The sequence below is a fragment of the Heloderma suspectum genome, chromosome 1, assembly GCF_057233095.1.
Source record: "Heloderma suspectum isolate Gila_16-S chromosome 1, 16-S_ref, whole genome shotgun sequence".
Lineage (NCBI taxonomy): Eukaryota > Metazoa > Chordata > Lepidosauria > Squamata > Helodermatidae > Heloderma > Heloderma suspectum.
This window is the reverse complement of record NC_139458.1, coordinates 34,067,696-34,084,278: the sequence shown is the minus strand read 5'-3', so window position 1 is coordinate 34,084,278 and position 16,583 is coordinate 34,067,696. Positions and strand designations below refer to the sequence as shown.

Here is a 16,583-nt window from a genome sequence, read left to right as displayed (position 1 = left end):
TGGACTATAGTACCCATTGTCTCTGACAACTGGCCAGGCTGGCTGAGGCTGATGGGAGTTGTAATCCAGAACAGGACTGGAGGGTATCAGATTGAAGAAGGCTGGTGTAAGCCTATGGGTAGGGATTGTGTTCCCTAGTCCATCTAGGCACCAAATATTTATTTATAGAATAGTAGGGTTGGAAAGGGGGCTACCCCTTCATGGATCACTGCCTTGTTGTGGCGAAGGGGCTTGCGTAACTCAATGAAGCCATAAGCTATGCCGTGAAGGGCCACCCAAGACGGACAGGTCATGGCAGAGAGTTCTGACAAAATGTGGTCCACTGGAGAAGGAAATGGCAACCCACTCCAGTATTCCTGCCAAGAAAACCCCATGGAATGTATCACAAGGCTAAACGAGATGACGCCGGAAGATGAGCCCCTCAGGTCGGAAGGTGTCCAATATGCTACTGGGGAAGAGCAGAGGGTATTTCCAAGTAGCTCCAGAAAGAGTGAAGCGGCTGGGCCAAACCCGAAAGGACACTCAGCTGTGGATGTGTCTGGTGGTGAAAAGAAAATCCGATGCTGTAAAGAACAATATTGTTTAGGAACCTGGAATGTCAGATCAATGAATCAAGGTAAGCTGGAGGTGGTCAAACATGAGATGGCAAGATTGAACATCGACATCTTGGGAATCAGCGAACTCAAATGGACAGGCATGGGCGAATTTAATTCAGGTGACTATCATATCTACTATTGTGGGCAAGAATCCCTTAGAAGAAATGGAGTAGCACTCATAGTCAACAAAAGGGTGGGAAAAGCAGTACTGGGGTACAATCTTAAAAATGATAGAATGATCTCAGTACGAATCCAAGGCAAACCATTCAACATCACAGTAATTCAAGTCTATGCCCCAACCACTGAGGCCGAAGAAGCTGAGGTTGATCGGTTCTATGAAGACCTACAACGCCTTCTAGAACTAACACCAAAAAAAGATGTCCTCTTCATCATAGGGGATTGGAATGCTAAAGTAGGAAGTCAAGAAATCACCGGGATAACAGGCAAGCATGGCCTTGGTGTACAAAATGAAGCAGGACAAAAGCTAATAGAGTTTTGCCAAGAGAACATGCTGATCATAGCAAACACTCTTTTCCAACAGCACAAGAGGCGACTCTACACATGGACATCACCAGATGGTCAATATCGAAATCAGATTGATTATGTCCTTTGCAGCCAAAGATGGAGAAGCTCCATACAGTCAGTAAAAACAAGACCTGGAGCTGACTGTGGCTCAGATCATGAGCTGCTTCTTGCAAAATTTCAGCTTAAATTGAAGAACGTCGGGAAAACCACTAAACCGTTCAGGTATGACCTAAATCATATCCCTGATGAATATACAGTGGAGGTGAGGAATAGATTTCAGGGATTAGACCTGATAGACAGAGTGCCTGAGGAACTATGGACGGAGGTCCGTAACATTGTTCAGGAGGCAGCAACGAAATCCATCCCAAAGAAAAAGAAATGCAAGAAAGCAAAGTGGCTGTCTGATGAGGCTTTACAAGTAGCTCACGAAAGAAGGGAAGCGAAAAGCAAGGGAGAAAGGGGAAGATATACCCAACTGAATGCAGAGTTCCAGAGAATAGCAAGGAGAGACAAGAAGGCCTTCTTAAATGAACAATGCAAAGAAATCGAGGAAAACAACAGAATGGGAAAGACTAGAGATCTCTTCAAGAAAATTGGAGATCTCAAGGGAACGTTTTGTGCAAAGACGGGCATGATAAAGGACAAAGAAGGCAGGGACCTAACAGAAGCAGATGAGATTAAGAAGAGGTGGCAAGAATACACAGAAGAACTATACAGGAAAGAGCTGAATGTCCCTGATAGCCATGATAGTGCGGTCATTGAACTTGAGCCGGACATCCTAGAGAGTGAAGTCAAGTGGGCCTTAGGAAGCATTAGTAACAACAAAGCTAGCGGAGATGACAGTATTCCAGCCGAGCTATTTAAAATCCTAAAAGATGATGCTGTTAAAGTGCTGCATTCAATATGCCAACAAATCTGGAACACTCAACAGTGGCCACAAGACTGGAAAAGGTCAGTTTACATTCCAATTCCAAAGAAGGGCAACGCCAAAGAGTGTTCAAACTACCGCACAATTGCGCTCATTTCACATGCCAGCAAGGTGATGCTCAAAATCCTACAAGCTAGGCTTCAGCAGTATGCGAACCGAGAATTACCGGAAGTACAAGCTGGGTTTCGAAGAGGCAGAGGAACTAGAGATCAAATCGCCAACATTCGCTGCATCATGGAGAAAGCAAGAGAATTCCAGAAAAACGTCTATTTCTGCTTCATTGACTACGCTAAAGCCTTTGATTGTGTGGATCACAACAAACTGTGGCAAATTCTTAAAGTGATGGGAGTACCAGACCACCTTACCTGTCTCCTGAGAAACCTGTACGAGGGTCAAGAAGCAACAGTAAGAACCAGACATGGAACAACCGATTGGTTCAAAATTGGGAAAGGAGTACGACAAGGCTGCATATTGTCACCCTGCTTATTTAACTTATATGCAGAGTACATCATGAGAAATGCCGGGTTGGATGAATCAGAGGTCGGAATTAAGATTGCCGGGAGAATTATCAACAACCTCCGATATGCAGACGATACCACCCTAATGGCAGAAAGCGAAGAGGATCTAAAGAGCCTCTTGTTGAGGGTGAAAGAAGAGAGTGCAAAAGCTGGTTTGAAACTCAACATTAAAAAAACGAAGATCATGGCATCTGGCCCCATCACTTCCTGGCATATGGAAGGGGAAGAAATGGAAGCAGTGACAGATTTTACTTTCTTGGGTTCCAAGATCACCGCAGACGGTGACTGTAGCCATGAAATTAAAAGACGCTTGCTCCTTGCGAGGAAAGCTATGGTCAACCTAGACAGCATAGTAAGAAGCAGAGACATCACCTTGCCGACAAAGGTCCGTCTAATCAAAGCTATGGTTTTCCCAGTAGTAATGTATGGCTGTGAGAGCTGGACTATAAGGAAGGCTGAGCGCCGAAGAATTGATGCTTTCGAACTGTGGTGCTGGAGAAGACTCTTACGAGTCCCCTGGACTGCAAGGAGGTCAAATCAGTCCATCCTAAAGGAAATCAACCCTGAGTGCTCATTGGAAGGACAGATAATGAAGCTGAAGCTCCAATATTTTGGCCACCTAATGCGAAGAGAAAACTCCCTGGAAAAGACCCTGATGCTGGGAAAGACTGAAGGCAAAAGGAGAAGGGGACGGCAGAGGATGAGATGGCTAGATGGCATCACGGATGCAATGAATATGAACTTGAGCACGCTCCGGGAGAGAGCGCAGGACAGGAAGGCCTGGCGTGCTATGGTCCATGGGGTCACGAAGAGTCGGACACGACTGAACGACTGAACAACAACAACAACAACAAAGGGGGCTACAAGGCCATTGAGTCCAACCCCCAGTGTATTTAGCTTCACATGTATATATTTATACTACATATATTCATTTCCACTTCTAGCAGTTTGGGTAGCTGGATTGAATACTCTCTTAACGCATTAGATTAGTCTAGGTATTATATGCATGAATTCCTCAACAATAGCACTACCAGCGTGAGCAGCTCTCATACCGCAAAAATTAGCAGTGTGAAAAAGGCTTAAGCATCCTAATGTTAATTTCACGTACACCTGTTACAAGTAAATTACCTTTTGGTGTATATATTTAATCACTGGTTGGTAGACGGGTGTGTGTGTATGTGTGTGCGGCAGACAGGAATGTTAAACTGTACCAGAGACTATTATGTGAAAGAAGAACTGAGTAATACCCTGGGAGTTTGAGGCTTTAGCTCTTTAATGAGGCAGTACAATTCTTTAGATCATGTTTTGGTGAGTGGGAAAGAATTCTTGTGGGAGCATGTCTCTACAGTAGCCACATTCCAAAGCCTAAATACAATCTCCCACATAATCAGAAGTATTTTGGCTGTAGCATGGACCTGACCATATCTCACTTTCACAGAACCGCTACACACAAATGTTTACTTTTAAAGGTGATTCCCCCCTGCTTTTCTGTTAACTTTAAAAAAAAAGGGGTGGGAGAAGATGAATGGTCACACTTGGCCAACATTAATTATAACTTGGATGTAACAAACTCATTCTAACAGCACCTAACATGAAATTCTGGTATTTAGCTTTTGAAAACCTCCTTTGCAAAACAGTAAGAGCATGTAACAAAAAACACATTAGATTTTCTAAACCCATCAGACATGAATCCATTTTACCTTTGGTGCTTTCCACAGCCCAAGATGGTGAATGTAATAGTAAAGGGTGGGGAAAAATAACATGGAAATAGGAGCTGGGCCATTTATACCCAACACATTTCCAAAGCTGGGGTCTATGAAATTTAGAAATGGGAGACAATTTTATACAGTTTGAGAAAACTGATCTAGTGGTTCTATGAAAGAAGGGCATACAGAATGAAAATAAATTCTGACACTAAACCACTCAACCTAGTTTATTTGTATCAAAAACTACTTCGGAATTCAGTACCTAGGGAGGTGGTGGGCTGTCCCACACTGGAGGCATTCAAGACGAGGCTGGACAGCCGTCTGTCAGGGATGCTCTGACCTGGATTCCTGCATTGAGAAGGCTGGACTCGATGGCCTTGTAAGCCCCTTCCAACCCTACTATTCTATGATTCTACTCTGGCCTAAACCTAAATATGACTGGTCATACAATTTTTCTGGAAAATTTTGAATTGGATGTTTTTTTTCTGGAAAAAGTTCCAAAGCAAATTAAGTTAATTTGCAAAGGGTCATTTGCATGGGAACATTTTCAATTTATCTTGGAACATGTTCTGATGCTCTAGAGCAAGGGTGGGCAGCTTGTGGCCCTTCAGACCTTTTGGCCTACAAGTCCCCTTACCATTGGCTATACTGGCTTGGCTGATGGGAGTGGTAGGCCAAAACTTCTGGAGGGCCACAAGTTGCCCACTTCTGCCCTGGAGAGATCTAATTTAGAATGATTATTCTACTTGTATTTAGTAAATAAAGAAGTACCCCACATTAATTTTTTGTCCCAATACACCACAAGTATTTGGTCAAGTATGTGAGAAAAAAATTAAAGCACACAATGTGATGTAAAAGTTGTATTATGTAGAAATTTTCATTGGAATACATGTAAAAATTTAAAGACAATAGCAAATACTTTTCTTACACTGTTTAAATTTAAAGGGAAATTTTTTCCCCTTAAACTTTATCTCTCTCTCTTCCTAGCCCCTAGCCTTGCTCTTTCTCTCCCACTCACCCCTTTACCGGGCTGTTTCTCTCAACTCCCAGCCTCTAGTCTCGCTATTTCTTCCCCCCAGCTCTTTACCTTGCTGTTTATCCCCTGTCCTAGCTTCTAGTCTCATTCTTTCTCATCCCCCTACCCCTTTGCCATGCTATTTCTCCCTCCCACCCAGCCTCTCGCCTTGCTATTTCTCTCCCCTGACCTCTTTTGACGAGTCAGGCCTCCACGGCAGCCATTATATGACTAGCCATATCGTCCATGGGGGCCATTTTGTAGCGGTGCCCACAGCAGTTTCTCAAATTCCCAAATGTGCCCATGGGTTCAAAAAAGGTTGGGGACCCCTGATTTATTAGTTCCATTTCACTCTGAGAAATATATGTATTTCAATGACATACAAGTTTTCTCTCATATACTGGCTAGGGATAATCACCTGAAAAACATTAATTACAACTTTGAAACTGCCAAGCTTGCCTAATACTGTATTTACAATTGGCATTCATTCATTTTTATTAACAAACTTATGAAATGATAAAAATTTTCCACAGAAAAATAAAACACTGGAAAAATTTCCATCCCATATTCATGCATATGACCTGCAGTTCGGTTCTAGGCTGTTTTGAGATGATAGTCTTTAGGAATGGACTAGATATACTGAAGAGCCACTGAATTTGGTAAGTAAGCAGGTGTATTGGCTTCATGCCAGATCCAGATATTCCCGTGTTGTGTTACTAGGTACCTGGTGAAGTGGTGGCAATGGCCAGAACTAGGTGCTAGTGTGAAAACTGACTAATTACCATTACTGTACAAAGTGACCCCAAAATTCTGTCTGGAAGTGCATTTGATCCCAAATCAATGAACAGATTAATCTGATGGGAAAGGGGGGAAATTAGAAAAGAAGAGACAAATGAAGAGGGAATAGTGAGATCGTTGTTTCCCGAAGTCTTTGCCCGTGGGTTCAAGTTCTAATTCTGTCTTTGTTTTTTTTAATTCAACTATATGAAAGTCACGTAACATTTCAGTAAGAAAGTGTTAAATATAGCCAAGATTATCTGCAAGAGTAACACAGAAATCTTTTTTGTGTAAGGAAATCCTGCATGGTGTATTTCCACCATTATACACATGTATAATGGCATAAGCTTTTGTAGGCTATAGACTGTTTCAGAAACATTTATGCCACAATACACATGTTAGTCTTTAATGTAGCACAGCCTTCCTTGTTGCTTTTCTTAAAATGAAGTAATGTGGCCAACTCTCTGAAAGTTATTTGCTAATCCTCAGGATAAATTTACTCACAAATTCATTTAGCAAGCTTGAACAGATTTGCAGGTAACACAGAGAATAAAGTTTCTTTCAGCAGAGATATGGAATGAAATATCTTAATGAGTATCCAATTTCCTCCCCAAAATATATGTGCTTTAATTAGAATGTTCAATGAGCTGATTTGCACAGATATCAAGACAGTCTCAGAGCAACAAATACACTAAAGAGAAACCTGGTATAATGGGCTGGAATGCTGGAGAATTTTGTTCAGTCTGCATTTTTAAGCGAACCAACCTAAGTTGCACTTCCTGGACCAGTACATGGGTTGGCATGCAGTTATCCTTCGGATTATGCGCTTTGCCAAATTTTGTAATGCATTTCTTAGTTTTAAAAATGTGTACAAAAACGTGTGTGTTAGAGGGAAATGTATGTAAAAATGCGTATTTTAGAGAGGAAAGTGTACAATTTAAATGTGAATGTTCATGTGAGTTTTTAAAAAATCGCAGTTAACTGGATGGAATGGACTTATGATTGAGACATATGAAGCTGACCCAAGACTGGAAAGAGACTGATCCATCCATCACTAATAATAGACCCAATTTCAGTGCAAACCACTAAACACAAACCAAACCAGACATTGGCTCATCCTGCTGCTTCGCCTTACATCTTCAAGACAAATAATTAAACATATTTCATCTCAAGCATCACTAGCCTTAGCAATGAACTTCCAAAATCATCAGTGCATGCCTCATTCAGCTTCTAACATCTCAAATGGCCCAGCAGTCTTCTTTTATAACCCTTCTCTCAAAAAGTTAAAAAAAAAACCCAGTTCAAACTATAGACACTACCAGCATACTTTTAAAATGACCAAAGTAAACTTGAGAAACCATCCTCCCCATGCTTTTGTAACCTTAACACCCACAAGTGGAAAAAACATGCAATAAATACGCAGTTCATAGGTCAAGATCATGGAACAACAATTAAAAGTATAAAGTGCCTCCTCCCTTTTAAAAATCAAGCATAAAGGACTGTGCGGTGTGTGTGTGTAAAGGGAGAATAGCCCTTGAAAACTCAATGCTTTTCCAGCACTGAATAAATGGGCACCCCCATAAAGAAAAAAAATATTTTTCTGCAATAATATCCTATTTATTTGCTATCAGTTTCCTTTCGCCTGGCCCAACCTCTCTCTCTTGTCTGATCTCGGAAGCTAAGCAGGGTCAGCCCTGGTTAGTACTTGGATGGGAGACCACCAGGGAATCAGGCTTCCTGCACTGAGCAGGGGGTTGGACTCGATGGTCTTGTAGGCCCCTTCCAACTCTATGATTCTATGAGTCTCTCTAGCAGGGGTGGGCAACTTGTGGCTCTCCAGATGTTTTGGCCTACAATTCCCATCAGCCCTACCCAACATCAGCAATGGTGAGGGATGATGGGAGTTACAGGCCAAAATACCTGGAGGGCACACCTACAGGTTGACCACCCCCACTCTACAGGTTGAATTCACTCTGAACTTGAGTGAACTGATGGCAGAGATCTACCATCACCACCATCATTTTCCTCAGACTTGCTCCGAACAGTTCCCATCAGGATGGAGCACACAGTGTCATTCATATCAAAGGTGGTAGCCACAGCAGCTTCCTGGGGCCGCTCCAGGGCCTACCCTTACACAGATGCACAGCCTGTACTGACGTAGATCCAGCACCGATACTACTTATTATGCGAAATAACCAAACATAGCCTCTGTTTTTACTGATAATGTGTGAAGAAGATAGACTAAACAGAACATAACATATAATCATTATCTCAAGTTATAAAAAGAAAAGAAGAGTTCAGATATGAGGAGTCTGGATATGTCCAGAGTATGTGAAAGAGAAATGGTATTAAGGACAGGCTTATTTCATCCTTTTAAAAAAGCTTTGTGCTTCTATATTCTGAAAATATGGATTATACTAGATCAGGGGTAGGGAACTTGTGGTTTCAGATCACACCAAACCAGATGATTTAGCCTACAGCTCCCATTAGCCCTAGCCAGCAGAACTAATGCTGAGGGATCATGGGAGCTGTAGGTCAAAACATTTTGAGGTTGAATTACATTTTGAGTAACACAGGTTACTCATCCCTGCATTAAGACTTGCTTTGGCAGGATTGTACTTAGCAGCCACATACAAATGGAGACTAACCTTTCTGTCAGATATCAAACTTTCCGCCACCAACACTCAAATACCAATGGCACAGTAACAAATGCTAGGGACTTACCTTGCATGTAGGTCTCTATTTGTCTAATAAGCTCATAAGACTTTGATCGGTCCAGCAGTGTCCTAATAGCAGGCAGGGGGTCCAGAATGATGGTTTCAGGATGAGCATCAATATACTCCTAGGGAATGAAGAGATGTGACACAAAATGTTACTAGTCAAAGAAGATTTGTTTGGAAACTAAACACTTAATGGGAAGAACAGTGAAACAACACAGGCTATTGACAATGACTGAATTTCAAGTTTAGTGGCAGCTTAGCAAATTTACTTTGCTATTTTGAGAGAAATAGTTTAGGTAAAAGGTGTTATGATTGCCAGCCATATATCAAAATTGGAGGGCCAAGGTCTATGGAATTTTTCACTCTCCCTACTTCGTGCACTCAAGTGCACAGTAGAAGTAAACCATATGCATAAAAGTCTTCCTTGAGTCCTAGGCCAAACTATCCAATGTACTGAACATCGACATAGCGGCTGGATCAGAAAATCTAGATCACCATTAGTGGGACCTTCAAGGCACTGTGAATACTGCTAAACATTTAAGCAGTTTAGAAGTCAATCCATGGCTAATAGTCATGATGGCTATAGGGAACACCTCTGGGTTCAGAGGCAGTATACCACTGGATACCAGTTGCTGGGTCAACAAGAGAAGGCTATTACTTTCATGCTCCAATTTTAGGCTTCCCAGAAGCAACCGATTGGCCAAATGGAACTTTGGTCTGCTTCAACAACATTCTTCTTAAGTCAACTTCATCTGTACAGCAAGCTGGCTATGGCACCTTGAGGATCATGACTGTCAGTCAGCACTGGTTTAAAAGGCTTAACCATCTTGTGAGGGCCCCACACCCCATCTGCTGAAATGAGTCTCATGATTGAAGACCCACAGTGACACTTCTGCTAAGCATGTACCTGAGGCCTTATGTGGTACAGAACATGTGGTGAATCATCCAACATCTTGGGCTTGAAAGCATTACCAGTACATTACATCCTATGATAATGGTTACTCTGGACCCATATTTTTAAGCAAATCCACAATCCGCTAAAAACAAACAATAAAACTCACTGTTTTCTTATATACGCTAAGGAAGCAAACAAAAACAGCCATTAAAATGCTGAAATACACTGAGGTTCCCTGGGCTTGGGACGTGTACTTTCTTATTGCCCATCTCTGATTAAGAGGCCCCAACTAATGATGTCTTGACTCAAAATTAAGCAAGCCCTAAAACCTCCAACCCTAATACTTCCTTTATCTGCCTTACCCAGCCTTGTCACCACCTCATCTGCCTGGTTTTTCAAGTGAATCCATCATATTTATATGCACTGTCATATAAAACTTTCGAAAGGACTGTATTTTTGGATTATGACCAGCCTGAACCAGACACTGTATGTATGTCCCTTCGCCTTAATCTTTGAACACCACACAAGCCAAACAAAAAGAAACAAAGACGTTTGGGCAGATAGCCGTTTGTTTGGATTTCAAGGCAGACATTTATTATCGCACATTAGCAAGCCTGTTGTCTCACAGAAAGCTAGCGAGGAATTCTCCAGTTTGAGAATTCTCAGAACTGTAGCAGACATGCCATGGGTGAGGGGTACCAGCCATAGTGGAAGGGAAGAGATGGTTGGGATATTTTCCATTGCACCTGAAAAAGTTACCAAAGAGCATCTACAACTGTGCTTTTAAAAGATGGCCCTTGTCTTCTCGATTCAATCTGTCTCTCAGAGTGGGCCCATCTGCTAGTCTCTGTCCATGGAAAACAGAGTCTACTTCTCAAAGGCCAATTTCCTCTGACAAACATGTTCTGGACTTAAGAGTTTATGGTTTCATCTCCTGGGGCCAAAACTGCTGTTTGGCAGGACTGTCCTCACCCACCAGGACAAGTGCTAACAATTTCAGGCACTTTAGAAGCAAAACTAAGAAAATACAACTTCTGGGTGGATCATGTGGTTCTGTCCCACATTAGCAATGCCTGCCACTTCTGGTTATGTTGTACATAAACATGCAATTGACCTTAACCACATTAGCAGATGTTACTGGAAGTGACAGAGGGCAGAAACAGAACCAATGATTGGAAGTTTCTCGGAAGCAGATTATGGCTAAACATTAGAAGAAATGTCCTAACAGTGAGGGCTGTTTGGGAGTGGAATAGACTGCCTGAGGTGATGGGTTCTCCTTTGCTGGAGGTATTTAAGGAGAGTTGACATAGCCATCTGTCAGGCTCACTGTAGCTGCATTGCAAACCTGCATTGAGCAGGAGATTGGGCAAGAATCTATATCACATACAATCTACATTACACAAAATCATAGTATTGGAAGGGACCAAGGTCCAGTGCTATGATTCCATGTGATGGAGGAACAGCCACAGAAGCAGAAGCAACCATACAGCTCCAGGTAACATATAAACAGGGTACTCTATCAGGCCTTTCCTCGCCACTTTATCCATACTGTTACGATCATTTGGAAGTGGTGTTAGATTCTAGTCTATCCTGTTCCTAATTCAGCATGACCCTTGTTCTTCTTAGGAGCACCCCTTGATAATGTAGATAAGAATTCCATCAGTGGAATTCATCCCTTAACACAACCATCAATGAGGCAATCATCATGCTAAGTGGGCATCGCCAGCAGTATTTTTCTGGGAACTTTCAAGAATGCAAAATGTGTTTCTATGTAACCCATTCATTTTGTATATGCATTTTTACTCCACTCTGATAATTTATTATCTAGGGTAATCCTTTGGCTTAATTTCTTAAAATAATAATATGATTAACATATTAAGAGACCATGTTAGGGTTTCAACTCTTTTTAAAAATCGTGTATTTTCATATTGATGATCAAACGGAATTACTCCTTTTGTCATTCAGTAACACTATTTAATAATTTTTTAAAATCCACTCAAGAATTATTGTGATGTGAAGACACAGGATATGTAAGCAGATATACAAATGAATCTTGTTCTGGGCTGCACTTATTTTTTTTCTGGAGAAGCCCTGGAGCCACAAAATAGGGCTTTGCAGCCATGTGCGGCCCATGGGTTATATCAGTTATGGATGTAGAGAAAGTGGTGTAGTGGAGCCAGGCTTTGCAGGGATGCAGTACCAGCAACCAGCACTTATTCATTAGCAGAGATGCTGGTGTCATCTGCCACTCCTCAGAATTCTCTGCAATCCTCATAGTTGCTGGCATGAAATTATTTTCCCAACAACAACATATTGTTCCTTGTTGTAATGTAAAGTATTTTGCAGAGGCTCAGTCTTGAATGGGCAATTAAGACCCATTAGTTTTACAAAAGATCTGCTCCTAGGACATTAAAACTCCTAGAACTAGTTTGTTGATATGGGTCAACACAGCTGTCTGCAATTTTGGACTCTCCTTGGGAGCATGGCTATGGAGACTGGCATGATGAATGCCTGCACTTCAAAATTTACCACTACATCACTATGTGTAGAAGAATGTCTGACTAGACATCAACAGTCACTCTCAACTTTCCAATCCACTTCACAGATGCACAGCCTGGAATGTTGTACTGACAACTTAAATGTCCTTTGTTAACCACAGAGAGCCGATAAAATCTTCACCTCCAAAGTTATCGCATAACTGCCCAACCACTGACAATGAGGAGTTCTTAACAAGGGCAAATACTCCAGAAGGAACTGAAGTCTGGAAAACAGACGGCGACAGGGCCCACAAAAGTTTATGCCAAAATAAATGTGTTAATCTTTAAGGTGCCACAAGAGTCTGTTGTTTTTGCTGCAACAGACTAACACGGCTATCCCTCTGGAAAGAGCAGCCAAAGATAATTCCACAAAAATGGTTACCAAGCTGCAGGGTTTGTTTGCAGCCATTGTATTTAATGCGACAGGATACAAAGGCAAAGAATAACGTTATATGATTCCTGTTTTAGCTATAAAACACGAGTTAAGCAGCTATTGTGCTAGCTACTAAGAGCAAGCTTGCTTTAGCCTTCTACATGGGGGTGGTGGGGGAGCCTGGATATACTGCCTTGCCATGATTATGCAATTTTACTATAAATGAAGAGCTATATGGCTATGTCAGCAAGAGAAATATGCAACTTTTTTAAAAAAAATGCAAGCAAAGAAAATGCCCTCTGAGCAACAGCAAACTAAAATGGCTATATTAAGGCATTATTTATTTTTAGCTTGACCTTGGATTCCTCCAACTCTGTATCTCTCCTTCAATTAGGCCCAGGAAGCAAGGCTGGACAGGAATACCTACTACCTTATGCAGCTAGCTAAAGGCTATGTATGTCTCTTGGGAGGCTAGCTTGGTTATTTTCACATGGGGAACAAAGATTATAGAGCAGTGGTAATCCTACTGCCAACAGTGGTTCATTTTAGGGTCAACCCAGGGAATATTTCTGTTCATTTTACAGGAAAGACTGCACCACTCTCCACACTGTGAAATCCCATTTGGTGAGCAACAGTAAAATGAGTGCCATTTCCTAAGACACACATAGCCAGGAATAGAAGGAAAATATATACTTGGACCCAGAGTTCCCATGAGTGGAATATCGCTCTCAGGATGCTCCAGCTGGAGGAAGGGGTGGTGGAGGTGACTCTTGATAGTTTCTCTTTCCTCCTGCATCCCCCTGAAAAACTCTCTGGAAGGTTGGGGGACCCTTTGGAACAGTGTGGTTGGTGACGCAGGGGGAAAATTGACAAAAATTGCTTCTCCGTTCTTCCAACGGGAGTCCCCACTGGATCTTAGCCAATGGTGTGACTGGAAGTAGCCCTTCCTTTTGTGGAAGGGATGTTCCAGATCCAGCCCACAGTTTCTTGAAAATAACACAAAGCTTCAAAATATGAATTCCTGTTAAAGTCTACTCTTGTCTATTAGGGCAATTCCTAAACCTTTTACTTAGGTGGCCTCACAAACACAATTTTCTCTTTATCCAGAAGCCAACCACCAGTTCTCCACTGCCCAGTTCCCCATTTCTGTTCTGCATTGTCTTTACTAGCCATGCACTCCTTGCTGGTGCCACGGCCTCAGATCAACAGGAGGGTGTGTTGAGAAAATCCATTACCAAAGGATGGGATAGTCTGTATTCATATCAACATTTGATTTATTTCTACTTTTAAGGGACGTATGAAGTGAGTGGAGTAGAAAAAAAATCAACTATACTTGGCCTAGCACAGGCACTTCATTCATTTCCCTTTCAACCTCAGGTGAGGGATCAAAGCAGCCAGTATTTTAAGCTTCTTCAGGGAACCCTTTCCATATGAGAAAATGAGAAGAGCCACTCTGGATCAGAACAAAGGCCTATCAAGGTCAGAAGTTTGGTCACACAGCAGCCATCCAAAGGCCTGCTCATGTTCCCCAGCACCTGGTATATAGAAGCATATTGCTTCTGATACAGAATATCCACTTTCCCAGCAAGGAATCTCTGCATGTTTCAAAGGATTCTGGGGAGTGTTCTAGGTCGCATGCTCAATCTGGGTGAAAGGGGCTACTGGCCAGTCAACATGGGCCTCACCATAGCTCTTCATGACCTGACAGCCTGTCCAAGAACAGACCCAGAACTTTCCTGCAGTGCTGCATTACAGGGAAAGACTGGTAGCTGTGGGAAAGACGTCTTGTGCAGAAGTTTTGACTGTCATTATTGACTCACTGAGGAGCACCAGTGTTCCCTGGAAAATGGTTTGATAGCCACTAAAATAAACCGTAGCAGAGTTTGAGCTTTGTTGTTGTTCAGTCCTTAAGTCGAGTCCGACTCTTCGTGACCCCATGGACCATAGCACGCCAGGCCTTCCTGTCCTGCGCTCTCTCCCGGAGCGTGCTCAAGTTCATATTCATTGCATCCGTGATGCTATCTAGCCATCTCATCCTCTGCCGTCCCTTTCTCCTTTTGCCTTCAATCTTTCCCAGCATCAGGGTCTTTTCCAGTGACTTTTCTCTTCACATTAGATTGGCCAAAATATTTGAGCTTCGGCTTCAGGATCTGTCCTTCCAATGAGCACTCAGGCTTGATTTCCTTTAGGATTGACTGATCTGACCTCCTTGCAGTCCAGGGGACTCATAAGAGTTTCCTCCAGCACCACAGTTCGAAAGCATCCATTCTTCGGCACTCAGCCTTCTTTATAGTCCAGCTCTCACGGCCATACATTACTACTGGGAAAACCATAGCTTTGATTATACGAACCTTTGTCGGCAAGGTGATGTCTCTGCTTCTTACTATGCTGTCTAGGTTTGCCACAGCTTTCCTCCCAAGGAGCAAGCCTCTTTTAATTTCATGGCTACAGTCACCGTCTGCGGTGATCTTGGAGCCCAAGAAAATAAAATCTGTCACTGCTGCCATTTCTTCCCCTTCTATATGCCAGGAAGTGATGGGGCCAGATGCCATGATCTTAGTTTTTTTAATGTTGAGTTTCAAACCAGCTTCTGCACTCTCCACTTTCACCCTCAACAAGAGGCTCTTTAGATCCTCTTCGCTTTCTGCCATTAGGGTGGTATCATCCCTAATCATCTGAGGTTATTGATAATTCTCCTGGCAATCTTAATTTCGACCTGTGATTCATCCAACCCAGTGTTTCTCATGATGTACCCTGCATATACATCATATACCTGCAGGGTGACAATATACAGCCTTGTCATACTCCTTTCCCAATTTTGAACCAATCGGTTGTTCCATGTCCGGTTCTTACTGTTGCTTCTTGACCCTCGTACAGGTTTCTCAGGAGACAGGTAGGTGGTCTGGTACTCCCATCTCTTTAGGAATTTGCCAGAGTTTGTTGTGATCCACACAATCAAAGGCTTTCGCGTAGTCAATGAAGTAGAAATAGACGTACATACTGCTGAAGCCTAGCTTGTAGGATTTTGAGCGTAACCTTGTTGGCATGTGAAATGAGCGCAATTGTACGGTAGTTTGAACACTCTTTGGCATTGCCCTTCTTTGGAATTGGAACGTAAACTGACCTTTTCCAGTCTTGTGCCACTACTGAGTGTTCCAAATTCGTTGGCATATTGAGTGCAGCACTTTAACAGAATAATCTTTTAGGATTTTAAATAGCTCAGCTGGAATTCTGTCATCTCTGCTAGCTTTGTTGTTAATAATGCTTCCTAAGGCCCACTTGACTTCACTCTCTAGGATGGCTGGCTCATGTTCTGTGACTGCACTATCATGGCTATCAGGGACATTAAGATCTTTCCTGTATAGTTCTTCTGTGTATTCTTTCCACCTCTTCTTCATCTCATCTGCTTCTGTTAGGTCCCTGCCTTCTTTGTCCTTTATCATGCCCGTCTTTGCACAAAGCGTTCTCTTGAGATCTCCGATTTCCTTTAAAAGATTTCTAGTCTTTCCCATTCTATTGTTTTCCTCGATTTCTTTGCATTGTTCATTTAAGAAGGCCTTCTTGTCTCTCCTTGCTATTCTCTGGAACTCTGCATTCAGTTGGATATATCTTCCCCTTTCTCCCTTGCTTTTCGCTTCCCTTCTTTCCTCAGCTACTTGTAAAGCCTCATCAGACAGCCACTTGGCTTTCTTGCATTTCTGTTTCTTTGGGATGGATTGAGTTGCTGCCTCCTGAACAGTGTTACGGACCTCCGTCCATAGTTCCTCAGGCACTCTGTCTATCAGGTCTAATCCCTGAAATCTATTCCTCACCTCCACTGTATATTCATAAGGGATATGATTCAGGTCATACCTGAATGGTTTAGTGGTTTTCCCTACGTTCTTCAATTTCAGCCGAAATTTTGCAAGAAGCAGCTCATGATCTGAGCCACAGTCAGCTCCAGGTCTTGTTTTGACTGACTGTATAGAGCTTCTCCATCTTTGGCTGCAAAGG

The 16,583-nt window shown here is 42.4% G+C and overlaps 1 protein-coding gene across 2 annotated transcripts in view; it reads right to left on the bottom strand.

Moving 5' to 3' along the window:
* The window catches only part of ITPK1 (inositol-tetrakisphosphate 1-kinase), a 183,598-nt gene that overhangs the window by 44,712 nt on the left and 122,303 nt on the right, over positions 1-16,583 (bottom strand). For both annotated transcript variants that reach the window (XM_084840337.1, XM_084840345.1), the window contains one exon: positions 8,790-8,907. In XM_084840337.1, the coding sequence (XP_084696463.1) occupies positions 8,790-8,907 (118 nt within the window). The remainder of the gene's footprint in view (positions 1-8,789; positions 8,908-16,583) is intronic.